Source organism: Helianthus annuus, chromosome 9 (genome assembly GCF_002127325.2).
Source record: "Helianthus annuus cultivar XRQ/B chromosome 9, HanXRQr2.0-SUNRISE, whole genome shotgun sequence".
Classification (NCBI taxonomy): domain Eukaryota; kingdom Viridiplantae; phylum Streptophyta; class Magnoliopsida; order Asterales; family Asteraceae; genus Helianthus; species Helianthus annuus.
Window position 1 is genome coordinate 30,619,610 of NC_035441.2, and position 16,590 is coordinate 30,636,199.

General features: G+C 35.4%; 1 protein-coding gene and 1 long non-coding RNA gene across 2 annotated transcripts; one reads left to right on the forward strand and one right to left on the reverse strand.

Annotated features, from left to right (window-relative positions):
* The first annotated feature begins 6,331 nt into the window (after positions 1–6,331).
* LOC110942002 lies at positions 6,332–7,805 on the forward strand. Its single transcript, XR_002594546.2, has 2 exons — positions 6,332–6,469; positions 6,782–7,805. It is a non-coding gene; the product is annotated as an uncharacterized LOC110942002 (long non-coding RNA).
* A 1,544-nt stretch (positions 7,806–9,349) lies between these two features.
* Positions 9,350–11,962, reverse strand: LOC110944035. Its single transcript, XM_022185759.1, has 3 exons — positions 11,586–11,962; positions 10,954–11,495; positions 9,350–10,803 (listed from the first exon to the last, which is right to left on the reverse strand). The coding sequence occupies exons 1-3, from the start codon at positions 11,960–11,962 to the stop codon at positions 9,350–9,352; spliced, it is 2,373 nt and encodes a 790-aa protein (XP_022041451.1).
* Between the last annotated feature and the right edge of the window lie 4,628 nt (positions 11,963–16,590).

The following is a 16,590-nucleotide window of genomic DNA, read 5'->3' on the forward strand; positions in this document are numbered from 1 at the left end:
GTTTTTCTTAATGCCCGAGACTTTGCTGGTAGAAATCCATTTTTTAATCACTCTAATCTCAATAGCTGTTGCTTTTTCTCTTGCTCTTATGTCCTTGACAGCCCTGGAGGACATATTGGCTTGTTACCTTATAAAGACCAAAAGAAAGAGTAAGCTATTGTATCATAGTTAATATTTATGATGATATTATTCGAATGTTGCTCATTTTTTATGTTCGTTTAACAAAAATATATAACCTTTTGAATCGGTAAAATCAAATTAGTAACTTTGAGGAAAAATGTAAAGATAATATAAATATTCAACATGTACATTATCAGTTTAGATTCAGAAAGAAAAGGCGATTAGTCAAATCCTAAATATATTAAATTTCAATCTTATATAATAATAAACCTAATGATTTCTATTGTTAATCAAGTAATAATAGATAATTACTTACTGCAAATCCTCAAAAACTGAAATTAAAGCCTATAGAAAGAGGTTTTATCTCTACCAACAAAGCATCAACACAAAGATCTGTTATCTCATGCTCTACACCTAAAAATAATCAACTTTCCTCACATATGTAAACCAAACCTTAGACTAAACCTAAAATTTGGTAACCCTAAAAAACCATGAAAACCCTAGAACAAAAATTACTTAATCCTATACAACAGTTTCCACAAATTAAAACTAAACAACGAACATTGGTGAAAAATTTACCACCTTAAGAGTATGAAACCCGTTTAGAAATAAGATTAATATAAATCAGGACCTACCTTCGCCCAATAGCTGTGTTCGCTGAAGAAAACCGGAGAGAGTAGGGCCTGATTATTCTGAGAGAAGAGAAAATGGCGTGTTCTAGGGGTTTAAATCCTAAATTGTGATGGAGAAAGACACGTATGGGTGTTCAAACCCTAAATTGTGATGAGAGAGACACGTATCAGGCACTTTGGCACAAGTGGAGATCTACATATAAACAGCTGGCAATCCTAGTACTCTGTTACAACAACTTATACAGATGGTACTACAGATATATGCACAAATTTACAATATTGCATGAAGTACAACCATACGAAGCACAACAGTGTTTTAAATTAATAATACATAAATTTATTATTTATTTAATTAATAATTATAGATTTCAGGATACCTTTAATGAATGACACGTGTCTAAAAATTGGTTTATTTTATTATAGTAGATAGATGTATATGTATGTATGTATATATATATATATATAGTGGAGAGTTTAAATGAGAACGCTAAATATCGCAACCGAGAACTTGGTAAAAAACAATTCAAATTCAAAATTTCGTTTTACACTTATCATTATTATTCGAATACAATTTTAAAAATTAAATTTACACATTTTAATGAATTCATAAATTAAGAAAATTTACACATGTGTAAGTTTGCCATTTACATATGTGTAAATTTGTTATATTTACACATGTGTAAAAAATCTAGTAAGAGTGATTTTGAGAGGAGAAATGAATTATTTGATGTTGTAAATTCTTTTTTTAATATTGTATTTTTATTACAATGAGGTTTGTATTAAAAAAATCGGTTTTGATTGATTTTTTCATTTGTTCTCACGGTTCTCGCAATATTTAGCGATCTCAATATAACCTTATCCTATATATATATATAGGCTAAATATAATGAGAAAACCCACTCCAGTTGAGTAAACCCTAAAAACTCTCACATGTGGCTAAGATTGATCCACGTTTGAATTTAGATTGAGATGAAATAAGGGCATAATCGTCATTTTCTTTCTTACCTTTTGAGATTATGTGATGTGTCTGCACATGCAGGCTTTTGAACTTTGCTTTTTCTTGTCATCCTTTTCATTAATACAATTGTACTTGTGTAGAATTTTCAACTTTGCTTTTTCTTCTCATCTTTTTCATTAATTGTTTGTGTATCTCTCACATCTTTCTAATATCTTCTCTTTTGTTCTTTTTAGATATTCATATCTCTCTCCTCATTCATCTCTTTCCTCTACCAAAAAACCCACCACCACTTTGTTCAGATCAAAGAATTCGGAACAAACCCACCACCCATGGAGAAGCTTTTGTGCTGACATCCCCTTAACCTTCACCACCCTCACACTTCTCTACCTCATCCCTTACACTTCTCTGTCTCTCTCTCTCTCTCTCTCTCTCTTTCTCTCTCTCTATAGATAACCATTTTCCAGATCTAAGATCTGAAACAAAAAAAAATCTTTTTCTTATCAAAATCCTTCATAATCAACCACCAAAACTCCAGATGCTCCGAACAAAAAAGATGATCCGAATAGAAAAAGATGCTCCAGATGCTCCGGTTGAAGATGCTCTAGATGCTTCAGTTGAAGATGCTCCGGGAAGATGCTACCAGATCCAAAAGATGCTCCAGATCCGGTTGAAGATGTTCGATGATGTTTCAGATGACGGTTCGATGTTGAAGATGATCCAAAAGATGTTTGATGTTGAACATGATGTTCCAGATCTATAAGATCCTCCAGATCCGTAAGTATGTTTGTGTTTTTGTAGATCTTCATTTTTTGGTGTTTTGTAGATCTTCACTTTTTTGTAATTTTCAGATTTGAATTTTTTTTGTGTTCCAGATCTAAAAGGTCATCCAGATTTGCAATTTTCAGATTTGCAATTTTTTGTGTTTTGTAGATTTGCAACTTTTTTTTTTATTTTCTTGTTTAAGAAGATTAATGTTATTAAGTTCTTGTTTTCTGGATATGTTGTTTTTTATTACTGATTTTATGGTTGAATCTAAAAAATCTAGTGTTGTTGTATGTAACAATTCTTTGCATCTTAGTTACGAAATGTAACAATCAAAGAAAAAATGCATGTTACATTTTTTCGTGTTACATAAATAATGTATGTTACTGAAAATAAAGTGAATTGTTACACATTTTTGTGTTACATAAATAATGTCAGTTACGTTTATTTTGTGTTACATAAATAATGCCCGTTACATTTTTTTGTAACAATCAAAGCAAAAATGCCTGTTATATTTTTTTGTGTTACATAAAAAATGTAACAATCAAAACAAAAATGCATGTTACATTTTTTTGTGTTACATAAAAAATGTAACAATCAAAGAAAAAATGCATGTTACATTTTTTGTGTTACAGAAATAATGTAAGAATTATATGCTACATTTCTATGTAACATTTGATCATAGAAAAATTATATGTTACGTTTCTATGTAACACATGTAATAAAACCAAAAAAAAAAAAATGTCACAAAAATATATTGTCATATACCTTGTTACATTTTTTGTGTTACAGAAATATGTTGGTGTAGTGATGTAAGTGATTATGAAGATACAGTTCAAGATTCTTGCAAACATTGGATAAAAATGACTTTATTGCTTGTAATTATTTACATATATAGTTCAAGTTTTTATTATGTATATAAAATAATGCAGTAGGTATTAAATTTTGAATTAAGTGTTACATATATATTTGAAAATGAAAACAAAAAGGGTCGATACTAGAGAGAGAGAGAGATAGCAGGAAAGATGAATTATGGTGTAGGTTTGAAAACAACTATGAGAGAGAGAAAGAAATTGTTTTTCAGTTCTAGGGAAAGTTGAATTTGTACTTTTTACCTTTTTTGATTGTATCTTACATTGGGAAATGACATCTTGAGAGGTCTGCATATGCAGTCCTTTTGTCTTTCTTGTAAGAGGTGAAAATATGTTTCCCATATTACCCTTAACGTACAATCAATGTATTAAAAAAATACTGAAAAAATGGAACTAAAGAAGGACATGGCTCAAACTTAATCTCACCCATTCATTTAGTTTGATCAATGGTAATTAATGGGTTTTCGGGGTTTAGTCAACTCAACCGAGTTTTCAATTTATCCTTGCCCTATATATATATTTATAAGGGAAAGTTTAAATAAAAACGCTAAATATTATAAGAAATGTGAGAACAAATAAAAAAACCACGAGAACTTCTTAAAATCCTACAAAAGACATGTATGTCGATTTAATTGTTTAAAGATACTTTCACATTTACACGCATAACCCTATTTACAATTCTTCATATGAGTTTTATTTCTTCGAAGCATTCATCGTATCACATGCTCACATCTTTTTTGACTACTGGTCGTCGAATCTTTATCTTACAATTATAACTTTTGTTATATATATACTAGGTTAGAACCCCGTGTATTACATGGGTTGATTAAATATATTTTTATATAATAAAAAGTTACATCTTTAATTACCCTTGTATAACATGAGTTGAATAAGCACGTGTACTACACGGCTTGAATAAATATAATGTAATCAGTTAACACACACAGTCGTCAAAATACGTTTTTGATAAAAAAAAAACTTTGATATACTATTTACATATTAGAACATTTTACTTTGTTTTTTTTTTTATTTTTCTATTATTAGGTTAAAAACTTGTGTATTACAAAAGTCTATTAAATCCACTTATTTCTTCTTTCCCCATTCATGACCCATTGTTTTGTACCTAAATATTAGTTTTTATTCTTCCCTACTTAATACATGTAATCTCAATCAACTAATCAAAACTAAAGAGGAAAACAATTACAAAAAATGATATGCACTTTTCAATTTGAGTTCACATTCAGAACTAACATGAGGCTATCAACCTGCAAATATGGCTTGTTTGGCATTTATTCAGCGAAACGCGGGCTGGATCTCTCCTCCGAGTGGATGTTGATAGCTCGGAATGAAAAGGGGCTTGCTCCATGTGAATGGCCCCATAAATTTAAGAGATCCAATTGTGTTTGGACTACATCTCCGGTGAAAACAGAGACAATTTTGCTTGGGTTTCAGGCAGTTGCGTTTGCACCACATCCCCATTCCATTTTGCGAGTTAGTTGATGTCGGTCATCAAACGATAGTGAGATCCTCACATGTTAGGCATGTGAGGGAAATAAACTGAGATAATTAACTTGGTTAGTCATAAAGGATTAAACCAACAACAAAAATAAACTTAAAGGATGTTTTTAGCAAGTTTTAAACATTAAGACTGTAACCTGCAAGTTTGAGGAAACATAAAGGACGTTTTGTGCAATTTACTCGCAATATAACAAACTAAAGATTAGTATAAAGATTATATTAGAAGATAAATATAAATATAGAGGTATAGTTATTGATAAGCGTCGACTTAAAATATGGGATAACTTGATAAATTATTTTAAAACTTGTAATTTTTAAGATAAAAATAAACATAAATATATGGCAAGAAAACTAAAAAATAGATGTCTCTCGTATCGACACGTGTCCATCAATTGGTTTCTTTTATTATATGTATAGATAAGAGGGACGGCCTTGAGCATTGCGAGAGGTGCAGCCGCAAAAGACTCAAAAATTTTTTCCCCTTATTTGTACATATATATAAAAGAACTTTTATAGTAGGATATAAGGCTATGGGGTATAGGGCTTGGGTTGGGGGAAAACGCCCAAGCCACCATCCCGGGTGGGCTTAGGTTGGGGCGTGGCCTTTGGGGCTTGGCTTTCAAGCCGGACGTGGGGCGGTCTTGACAAACCTAGCTGGCTGCCTCCCATTCGCTCACCCCACCATGTCATAGCGGCCATTTCAAAAGTTTGAATTTTAAAATCAAACGGTTTGGGGGAAACCAAACCGCTACCCGGGTCTCCCAACAACCCCCTATATATCATTATATTGTAACCCCAACCCACTGGCCCCCCCATCCCACGAACCCAACCCCACCGGCTATCCACTTCTCTCGAACCCGCTAACCTACTGGTCCCCCATCCCACGAACCCAACCCCACCGGCTAACGCACTGGTCCCCCCATACCACGAATCCGCTATGGCATCCTGGACCCATGAAGAAGAAATGACTCTCGTCATTAGCGTCGTTGACGCTATAAAGGGGCGGCCACCGGGCCAAATAAAATATTGGATGGAAGCATTCACAGCCTACCGACATAACGTCGGTAACGCCGCCACAACCTCAACGCGTGCCAACATAAATGACGCGAGCTACGGTCCAAGCTCGAGCGTTTCAAGGCTTACTACGAAGCCGTTCCGAGCGGCGCGTTAAGCCACGAGGACCGGGTGGCGGTGACGAATATAGAGTTTCGAGGCAAGGAGCGAAAAGCGTTCGACAACATCGACCTTTTTGAAATTTATTTAATGCTCTAGGTTTGTTATTTTGTAATTTTTAGTTTCTTTTTTTCCTCGCCCTTATTTTCCCTTCGTTGCGCCCTAAATTTTTTCAAAAAGAACTAGAGCGAACTTTAATATATGTGAACCAGTTATTGCAATTTATATTTTTTTATCTATTTAAAAATACATATATTCAACCTTTCACCGTCCGAAAAAAACCCAAATGGTAAGTGACAATTTTTAAATTTAAAATAATATATAAAACCCTAATGCTTTACCTATTTATCCTTTCATCTTCCACATGTGTTGTTCTCAACTGCAGCTACCTAAACACCGTCGCCACTGCCGCTTCACCGCCATATATCACTGCTGTAAGTTTGTTATCTATCACTTATTCGTACCTATTATCACAGATCTATATTTTCCCCATCTCCACATCCAAATCTATTCATAAATATGTGTTTATACACACATATGTTTCAGATCTGTATTTAGCTTTCTTCCATTTAGTAAACATGGATTAGTTTAATCGGTTTTTAATATTTTTGACACAATAGAAATGAGTATTTAAACTTAATTGAGGTTTGTGCTTTGTAGACCCTGATGAAAGTAGTTATTCTCCCTATTTTGTTTTGTATCTGATCCAAGCTAATATTATATTATTTTTAACATTTTCATCACAGATCTGAATTGATAGTCAGGATTATGTGGTTTGCAAGTGGTGATGGTGGCAATTTTGAGATTCAACCTACAAGTATCTACTTGGTTGAAGATTTGATTGTTGGAAATGGTGGGTGTGTAATGGTTTACAAGGCTTGTAGGTTGTTAGATTCGGTGCGGCTGTTAACGACAATCGTTAGTCTTTTTGTGGATTAGACTACTTTCATAATTGTGTTGGTGGATCACTGCCTTCTTCACACCGTGATATCAAGAGCGCAAAGCGGATTCGGAAAGGTGTCCATTCTTCTCAAACACTCTTTTCTTCATTAAAATCAAGATTCTTGATGTTCGGAACAGAACAAAACGAACGTTCACACAAAATAACCACCAGCAAACAAATATCCAGAAGCAAAATAACCACCAGCAAACAAATATCCAGAAGCAGAGCCTTTAGCAGCTGTTCCATATGGGATTGTGGAGAATTGGGTGGGTTTGGAATGTTCTCTGTTGACTTTCGTTGACCGAGAACTAATGGTTTTATTGATATTAAGTTCTCGGCCTCTATTATTGGGAGCTAATGGTTTTTAAACTCATATATAATTAGTAATTCAGTAGCCTCAGGCTGCTAAACAGTAACAGTAGCCTCAGGTAAACAGTCACAGTTGATTGATGGGTTAGAGGCCGGGACTCATTTTCCGGCGACAAAACCCACCTTGACTTGCAACGGAGATTATGATGCTTTCTAAACGGTATCTTTATAACCGGTTGAGATGATCCTTGTTTATGACGGAGATTATGATTCTCTCTACGTTGTATTATTCGTAACTTGGTGAATTGATCCTTGTTTATGATAGAGATCATGATGCTTTCCATATGACATCGTCATTACTTGACGAGATGATCCTTGTGTATGATATGTATCGTGTAAATATTATTATTTTAGTCGTGGAACAAGACTACCTTCATATTCATATAGCTGAATTTCTAATTTTAATTTAGACTGAATTAATGTATTTTTCATGCTTTTATCATTATTGTCTTTAGTTATATTGTCATGAAAATCATATATATACCTAATAAATTTGACTACTTTCATAACTTTCTCAAAGTTCGACATCGAACAAAACACCGTGATATCTAGAATGCAAATCGGATTCGGAAAGGTGTATAATGGATTTGAAAGGTCTACTTTGGCTAGTTGCTTGGTTGTGACCATCAAAGCTTGGTATCATGTGTTATGCTGAAAAAAACCTAAGCATATGACGAATATGATGATGTTTTCAGGTTGCATCATTATAACTTGGTGAGATGATCTTTCTTTATGACAAAGATCATGATACCTTCTGGCTTGCATCATTATAACTTGACGACATGATCCATGTTTTTGATTATTTGTATCGTGTAAGCTTATAAATCAAAGATTACTATGATATACGTGGAACAAACTACCTTCGTATAATTGATTTTTACCTTAGATCTAGTTAAAGGATTAAATCTATATGTTTCCATGTGTTATCCTTTTAACTGTTGTCTTTAGTTATATAGTTGATAGGATATCCAAACTCAAGTTAAAATTGTGTAAAATTTCATGTAAAATTTGAAATTTAAAAAACATATGCTAGAGAATTCACTCTCAAGTCAATAATTCATCAGTTAAGGCCTAGTTTCTTACTTAAAAAAAAAAAAGCCTAGTTTCTTCTTTGGGCTTGTATCTTAAAAACTAAAAAAACATGAAGAATAGATGAGTTTAAGGTAGAGATATTAACTAACTAGAATAAATGACGTTAGATGAGTTTAAGGTAGCGGTATTAACTACCTAGAATATTAGCTAACTAGAATAAATGACGTTAGATGAGTTTAAGGTAGCGATATTAACTAACTAGAATAAATGATGTTAAAAATCTATGAAATGTTCTTTAGAGTAAGCAACTGATGTGTTAATCGATGAATATGTTAATAATAGGTATTTTTACATATTTCCCCATCCTAAGAAGCCTTATTACATATTTTCTCAACCTCTAAATTTAATTACATATTTCCCCTTCCTAAAGAAGTATTATTACATATTTTTTCTTTCTAAAGAAGTCTTATTACACATTTCTTCAATCTCTAAATTTAATTACATATTTCACCTTCCTAAACCCCATATATTACATATTTATCCATTTCATAAAAATACTCTTATAGAATTACTAATTTACCCTTAATGAGTTCATTAAATGACTAATTACATATTTCTCATTCTAAAAAAATCAATCACATATTTCTCCAAAATTATAAATTTATAACAAAATATACAAATATATGTAAAACATTTTTTTAAATTATAATTTAATGTTCCTTAATCACTTTTTTAATATTTCGTATAAAGTAATCAATGAATTTGAATATAAACGTACTAGGTTAATGCCCGCGCGATGCGCGGCTTCATCCAAAACCATATTATTTACTTTGAAATATAATATTTTGTACAAACGCATACATTGGAAGAAAAAAACAAAAAAACTATTCAAATGCCGGAAAAACTTCCTTGTAGACTACATTTGTTGTTTTACTCGTTACATTATCATCTTTGTCTAGTATAAGCAACTTCACACCACCTCTGTTTTTTTAACTCTTGATAACGCAACATAAAGCTGACCATGTGAGAAAACTGGATATTTCAAATACAATCCACCCGTTGATAGAGATTGTCCTTGACTTTTATTTATAGTCATTGAAAAACATACATTTAAGGGGAATTGTCGTCGTTGAAACTTGATAGGAATTCTTTTATCCGACGGTGTCAAACTGATTCGTGGAATAAACGTTCTGGTCCCTATGTTTCCTCCGGATATAATCTTCGCCTCTATAACCTGTTTATAAAGTTTAGTAATCCGTAATCTCGTACCGTTGCATAAACCATTTTGTTGATCGATATTACGAAGCAACATTACAGGTACACCAACTTTAAGGACTAATCGATGATTATGCAGACCATAAATTTTTAGACCATTTAGAACATCGGGAGAATATAGTCTCGCATTTGCTTCATTCTTTCCTTGATCAGTTTGACAAATACTATCATAACTCAGATACTCCACTTCATCGCCAGGAAACGAAGCAAGCAATTTTTCATTAATTTCTTGAACAACCTCGTTTGTTGGTGCTAATATAGCTCTTTCAGCAAAATAATCTTTATCTTTGTACAGTTGAAGAAGTGAAGGATATACAAAGTCGATCAGATTTGACATAGGATCCTCAGAGCACTTGATTAACAAATCTTCAGGAATATCTATAACCACCTCACAATCATCACTGTCACCAATCTTTCCCTCGCCCAAGTAAAGCAACCAATCCGCAAAAGCTTTAATCTCCTCTATATCAGATGCGTTGGCTCCTACAGTTAATCTCATGTTTTTGGTTAACGTAAGGACCTTGCAAGTACTCCAAATATACGACGACGTGATTGAAACATTAACGATATCTCGCCTACTGCCATTTGGTACAACCGTAAGTATTTGTCTAAAGTCGCCACCGAACACCATAACTTTTCCACCAAAGGTCATCTCACATTTGAAGATATCTTTCATTGTTCCGTCAAGTGCTTCAAACGCATGTTTATGATTCATCGGTGCTTCATCCCAAATGATCAATTTCGTTTTCTTCAATAAATCAGCAACGTCATCATCCGGTTTAATAAAACACATCGAGGTTTCTGTTAAATTTAAAGGTATATGAAACCTTGAATGTGCAGTACGTCCACCAGGTAACAAAAGAGATGCGATTCCACTTGAATTATTATTAACTGCATCAATTATCTCATCAAACGCTAAACGCTGCTCATCGGTTAGGCTGCTTAAATTATTATCAAATTCAATGGCAGTAGCGCTTACATCGTACTTAAGCTCGTCAGCAATTAAACGGTTGTCTGCTGAATATATTGATTCACTGTCGGGTTGAGGCATAGACGAAAACCGACTTAAACTTGAGTTGTTACGTAATAAGTAACACTCAATTTCCAGCAACGTTAGGTTCCTTATTTGTTCTTCTGGAAGAGACAAACCTATTAAAATTATGTACATAAATTATTAAAATTCTTGTAAATAGAAAATGAAATTAGTAAACACTAATCTATAAGACATAACTGTCAAAATATTAAATAACAATTTGCATATCTTCATCCTCAAAAGCTTTTGCCGATTGTATAAAATACCATCCGCAAGGTACTCCCATGTGTTTTCCCAAACATGTTCAGGCTTTGATAATGTATTAGACGCCAACATTGTAGCAAACAGATTACGAAGATAGTAACCTGAACCTGTGTAGTACGCCTCTTTGATAGCTTCAATATACTCCTTTTCGTCATCTAAAAGACCTCTAGCATAGCACGCATCTCTAAATGTTGGGAAGACTTGTCCATTCACAGTATGAATGTCTTCAAAAGACTTAGGACCTACTACCTTATTAAGAAGGATTCTTAAAAAGTATGTGTCGCCCATAGAAGGATTCACACAATGAATACGACCAATGGTTTTGCCTATTATGCGTTTATCCCATATCCTTTCGTCCTTCTTCCAAACAAATTTAGTTGGGAACTCAACGTAAGTAAGGGTGCGCGCCAACGGATCTTTTTCGTTCTTTTCCATCCACCCCAAAAACATCGTAGAAGAAACATATGATTTTTGGAGAACACTATCAAGTTCGTCATCAGGGCCGTATACAACGTTTCGTTTATCTGGTAGATGAAACGGAAGCCTAATTACGGATGGATAGCGGTAATGAACATCAAATGCAAATATGCGCCATGAAGCTTCGCATGCCGAGAGATATCAACAATCATAATACTCTTTGATTTCATCTTTTCCGTCTTCAAGCTGACCTTCATCGGCATTTTGTACAAAACCAAATTCTGCCCTATCTGGTCCTTTGTTAATGTAGTTAAACAAATACTTAATGGACGTAGCCTGCTTACACCATTCGACGTTAATGTGTGCCTGATAACGTCTCAATAGGGTTTTGCTATACGGAACCACACTTCTGTTATCAAGCTGAATACCAGATTTCTCAACAAAAAAACCTGAATCGGCTCGTCTATAGACCGGATGACCATTAGAATCTAGAGAAGTCTTGTCATAGAACTTCTTAGGAAATTTCTTCGAACAATTACCATCGACCATACACGGATAATTTGGTTTTGCAGCACCACACAGTCCGTGAATCATATAGTCGCTGACAAGAGTATATAGATCTGGTTCTAAGTTTTTGTCAGGTATCTCGGCAGAAATGAAGTTGTCAACATGCTCAACCGAAGGAAGCTTACTTTCGTCATTTAAGAACAGACAGATATGCGTATGCGGTAGACCTCGTCTCTGAAACTCTATGGTATAGACAACTTCAATAGGATAGTTAATATTAAAATACTTATTTTCGAAGTTATGGTTAGGAACGTAGTAGACCAAACAAAATATAATAAAATAACTGATTTAAATGGATGCTTACCTACCGATGCATTACCGAATAAAGATTTCTCTCGCAAGTCTTTCATGATTGCGTCAAGCTTAATTTTGAACAATCAACATAAAATGTCCGGTTCTTGCTTTATATGCATATCATGTTCCGATAACCCTTGCGTGATCTTGTTGTATATGTGCTTTGAAACCACCCACAGCCATGAGGAATTTATAAGATGATCTTATGTGATATGATGACTGATCTAATGTGTCATGCGTATGGAATTGGTGTAACTGGTCTTGTGAGGAACCGGTTAGAATATATGCGAAAGTAAATGGTGATCTTAAGTTTGGTTCTTGAATTATAAGATAGTTGTTTTGATACTGGATGTTATGATCGTATGCTTGGTATAATAAACATAAATCCCTTAGGTTTGCTAAATACTATCACAACTGCGTCGTAGGATTTTCGAGGGTTTCGCAACTTCAACCTCCTTAGCATAGCGGGGAGCTGTGAATCCCTGAGTAATAAATCGGAAATTACTTCTCGCGCGACCGCAATGTGACGAACCTCCCTGTTGTGCCAGGCCGCCATGCACCACTACTGGAAATTACTTCTAGACAACAAATTTGCTGGCCAAATCCTTCGGATATTTAATGGACCCCTGTTTCGCTCGATTCTTTGTACGAACCTCATTAATTCCCTGTTTCTTTGAGTGGCAACTGATATAACAACACGCTAACCACCATACCGTGATTTCCACTGATCACAAGATTAGCCCCCAGGCGTTGTAAAATATCTATAGATCGAGTTCGTCGGAACTTACTTCAAACCATTGTTTTAGATCAATTTTCGGGACGAAAATTCTTTCAAGTTGGGGATGATGTGACACCCCGCGAAAACGCTTAACAAAACTAGCTTCCTCAGTGACTGTTTGCTAAATTTCGGGGCGAGATTCCTCTTCAAGTTGGAGATAATGCCACAACTGAGCAGAAACCGCAACAATCCTGATTTCTTACTTCATTTCTCTCACACTTGACGCTTGCCAATTTCGGGACGAAATTTCCTTCAAGTTGGGGATGATGTGACAACCCGAACTTTCAAGGCAAGTAACGCTCCATCTTTTGACCCTTACTCTTCGTTATCTTCCTTAATACGTTAAAACAGTACGCTAATTTAATAACTGAGGTATGACGTAATGGATCGCGCATTAACCTTGGCCCAATATCCTAATAGTGAATGGCAAAGAAAACCGGCCCAACTTGTCCTTATAGGATCATGTGTTTGTAACCGGCCCGACTTGTATATTAACTAAGTCACATATTATCACATAAGTCACATATATACGCTGCTTAATTATATGGTTTACTTGGACTTGAGCCCATAACCGATTAAATAACCCACAACCGGCCCAACATCCTTGTTAACTTGTTAACAGACCCAACACCCTTATTGACTAAGCTAACCGGCCCAACACCCCCATACGTATTATGTTCCAAATAGGATTTGATCTAGTTTAAATCCATAACAAACTCCACCCTTCTCTCTCTCAATATCATACACGGCAGTAGGCTACCCCTTGATATCTCATCCTGTTCGATCAAGACTAACGGTTAGTCAACCCGCATCTATGATAATTATTCCTGTTCTTGCATGATCTCGACTGAATAAACTGTTGGTTGTATTGATTTATATATGTCCGGTATGATCCGTAGGAGGTAATTGGCTGTGTATTGCGAATTCGTTATATGATTACATGTTGTGTGATCTTGCATGATAAACAATGATTAGGGTTCATGCTAGCCTCGATTATGAATGATTGTATAGCAGTAATGCGAGATTAGGGTGCTGGGTAACTTATCAATGAAAAACATGATTGTGGATTGTATTTACTGTTTAGTGGGCCGAGGTTATTGTATAAGAACCGAGGTGTGTCAATAATAAAAAGAAATACATGTTGTGCTGATTGGGCTACAGTCCGAAAACTACTGTGAATTGGATCAGACTTGGCCCAGCATGTTGGTAATGGACTGCTTGCACTGGACCGGGCCATCCTGGTGTGCGCCGGGCCGCATAACAGGCGCTGGTTCATAGTTTTGGGCTCAGGCCCATTCGTGTTCAAAAGGACTAAGTGATTCTGTTATGTGATGATTTTTGTTCATAATAGTCATGTACGTGAAGTTGGTTTTATATGTGCCTGATGATTTAGTTGTTTGATGTAATAATAGTCTCTACGTAATAATGTGCCTGATGATTTAGTTGTTTAATGTAGGGTGTTAATTGGATAATCTTGATTAATTGGTTGACCACAGTGTGTTTATGAAAGCAAGGGATCGAGGTCTTAGTTGTTTTGGGCCGGCCACCAGTATTGGGTAAGGGAGCCCAAGATTTCAATGGGTAAAATCTGGACTCAATTAACACGGGAAGTATATGATTTTGGGCCGTTAATTCGGTTGGGCCGCACCCTAGTGTAATTTTGAATTGATTTAGTTGCAATGAGTGTAATGAACAGGTAATAAACGATGGTCAAATACTTTTGCTGGTACAAATGCATAACAGTATTAAAAGGGGTTGTCGGCCATTAGTCTTTTAATTCAATATTGTTTCGGTAGGTGATATTATTGCTAGATGTGAATGTGTAACCTTACATGACTTACTGTGTGCAAAACATGTGATCTGGATGACTAGGTTATGAGTTATTGTTATGGCATGCATGCGTTACATGTACAGTAAATGTGTTTTGTGTGATCAATGTACACATGAGTTACTCTGAAATGAAAACTGTGGTTCATATGCACGTAAAACTAACTGATATCGTAACCCTTTAGGACGTACTTGATTAGCTGGTAGACTCGTAGATAACCCTACCGAGCAAACCCAAGGTGAGTTCACTGCACTTTTCTCAAGCATGCGTCCCGGTGGTTTGGGACAACTGGTAAACATTTGGAAGGGAAACATTGGGTAAATAACTTAATCGGTTTTGGTTATTGCCTGGAGGGCAATGGGGGTGATTAGTTGATAGCGCTATTAGGTACTAATTATCTGGGTTTCACTATGGTTGTTTAGAGGCACACTCCTCGGTTACGTAAGGGCGGTTCCCCTAGGGTAACTAACTGGACAACATAGTGGGTTGCTAAGAGGCACACTCCTCGGTTACGTAAGGGCGTAGTCCCTAGGGTAACTAACTTGAGCAACATCGTAACGCACCATTGAATCGCATTAACATATAACTGGCAACACAACACGTAAGCAACACTTTGAACTCACCAGCGTAGTCTGACACACTTGTTTGCATGCTTGTAGGTCATTATCGTTTGGAACATGGACTTGCTATCTGGGAGTGCTGGAGTGGTCATGGATCGAGACTCTTGGGTGATTTATAAACGTTACATTGATTTTGAATGTTATCATGAAACTATTACTAAACGAATTAATACATGCTTCCGCTACACAACTTTTGAGAATTGATAACATGTTGACATTTTATAATAGTAGTTAATGTCATGACTTATTTAATATCTATCATTGGTTCAATGTGATTGGTGGCTCGAACTCTGATGCGTAACACGCCTCGCGAGGTTTCCGCAGGTGGAATTTTGGGGGTGTTACAGTTTAGGATTACACGTGATCGTAATGAAAAAATCAGGGTAGCCAAACCATTTACAAATGGCCATCGCATCATAATAATTCTCCCTCATATAACGCGATCCACCGTAAACGAAGACGGTAGTAGTACGCGTGTTCCAACATTTGACATATCTGGATTACCATTTTTTCCAAGCTTTTTGAGGTTATCATATGTCTCAGATCTCCGTTTTTTTGCTGCATACGTATGAATAGTAATCGTTCACTTTCAATCATCGTATATATGTCAACCAAGAACTGTTGCAAAAGTCTTCGAGCATTGAGAATCAAAGAGAAATGATTCACTCTATCTTGAACATGGTAAGCAAAATACTCTCTCATTGTACCTTTTGACTCTTTCTTCTTCGTTGATGCCCTTCCTTCTCTATGAAGAATATCAATCCGGTAGCCATCTTCACCAAAAGGGAAAAGCAATGGATACTGAAGCGCGAGATACGAAGGATGAAGCTCGCTAATACGTTGTAGACCATCTTTCTTTGACTCAACAACTACATCACGATTATCAAGAGCTTCCTCAATGTTTCCAATAATAAGCGCAGCAACTTCGGACGACGTCGGTAGGTTGTATGTACAACCATCTTTAGACCTATTTGCCTTAAGCCGTAATTTTAAGTCAACATGAGGATTATCAACAAACCGATCTCGTACACGTCTATATGTTTTCACCAGCTGATTATTTGAATCTAAAATCACCTTAAGGTACTCTATGAGTTCAGTGTCAAGCAAATCAGAAGTTGCGGAAGCTGGTTTGTTT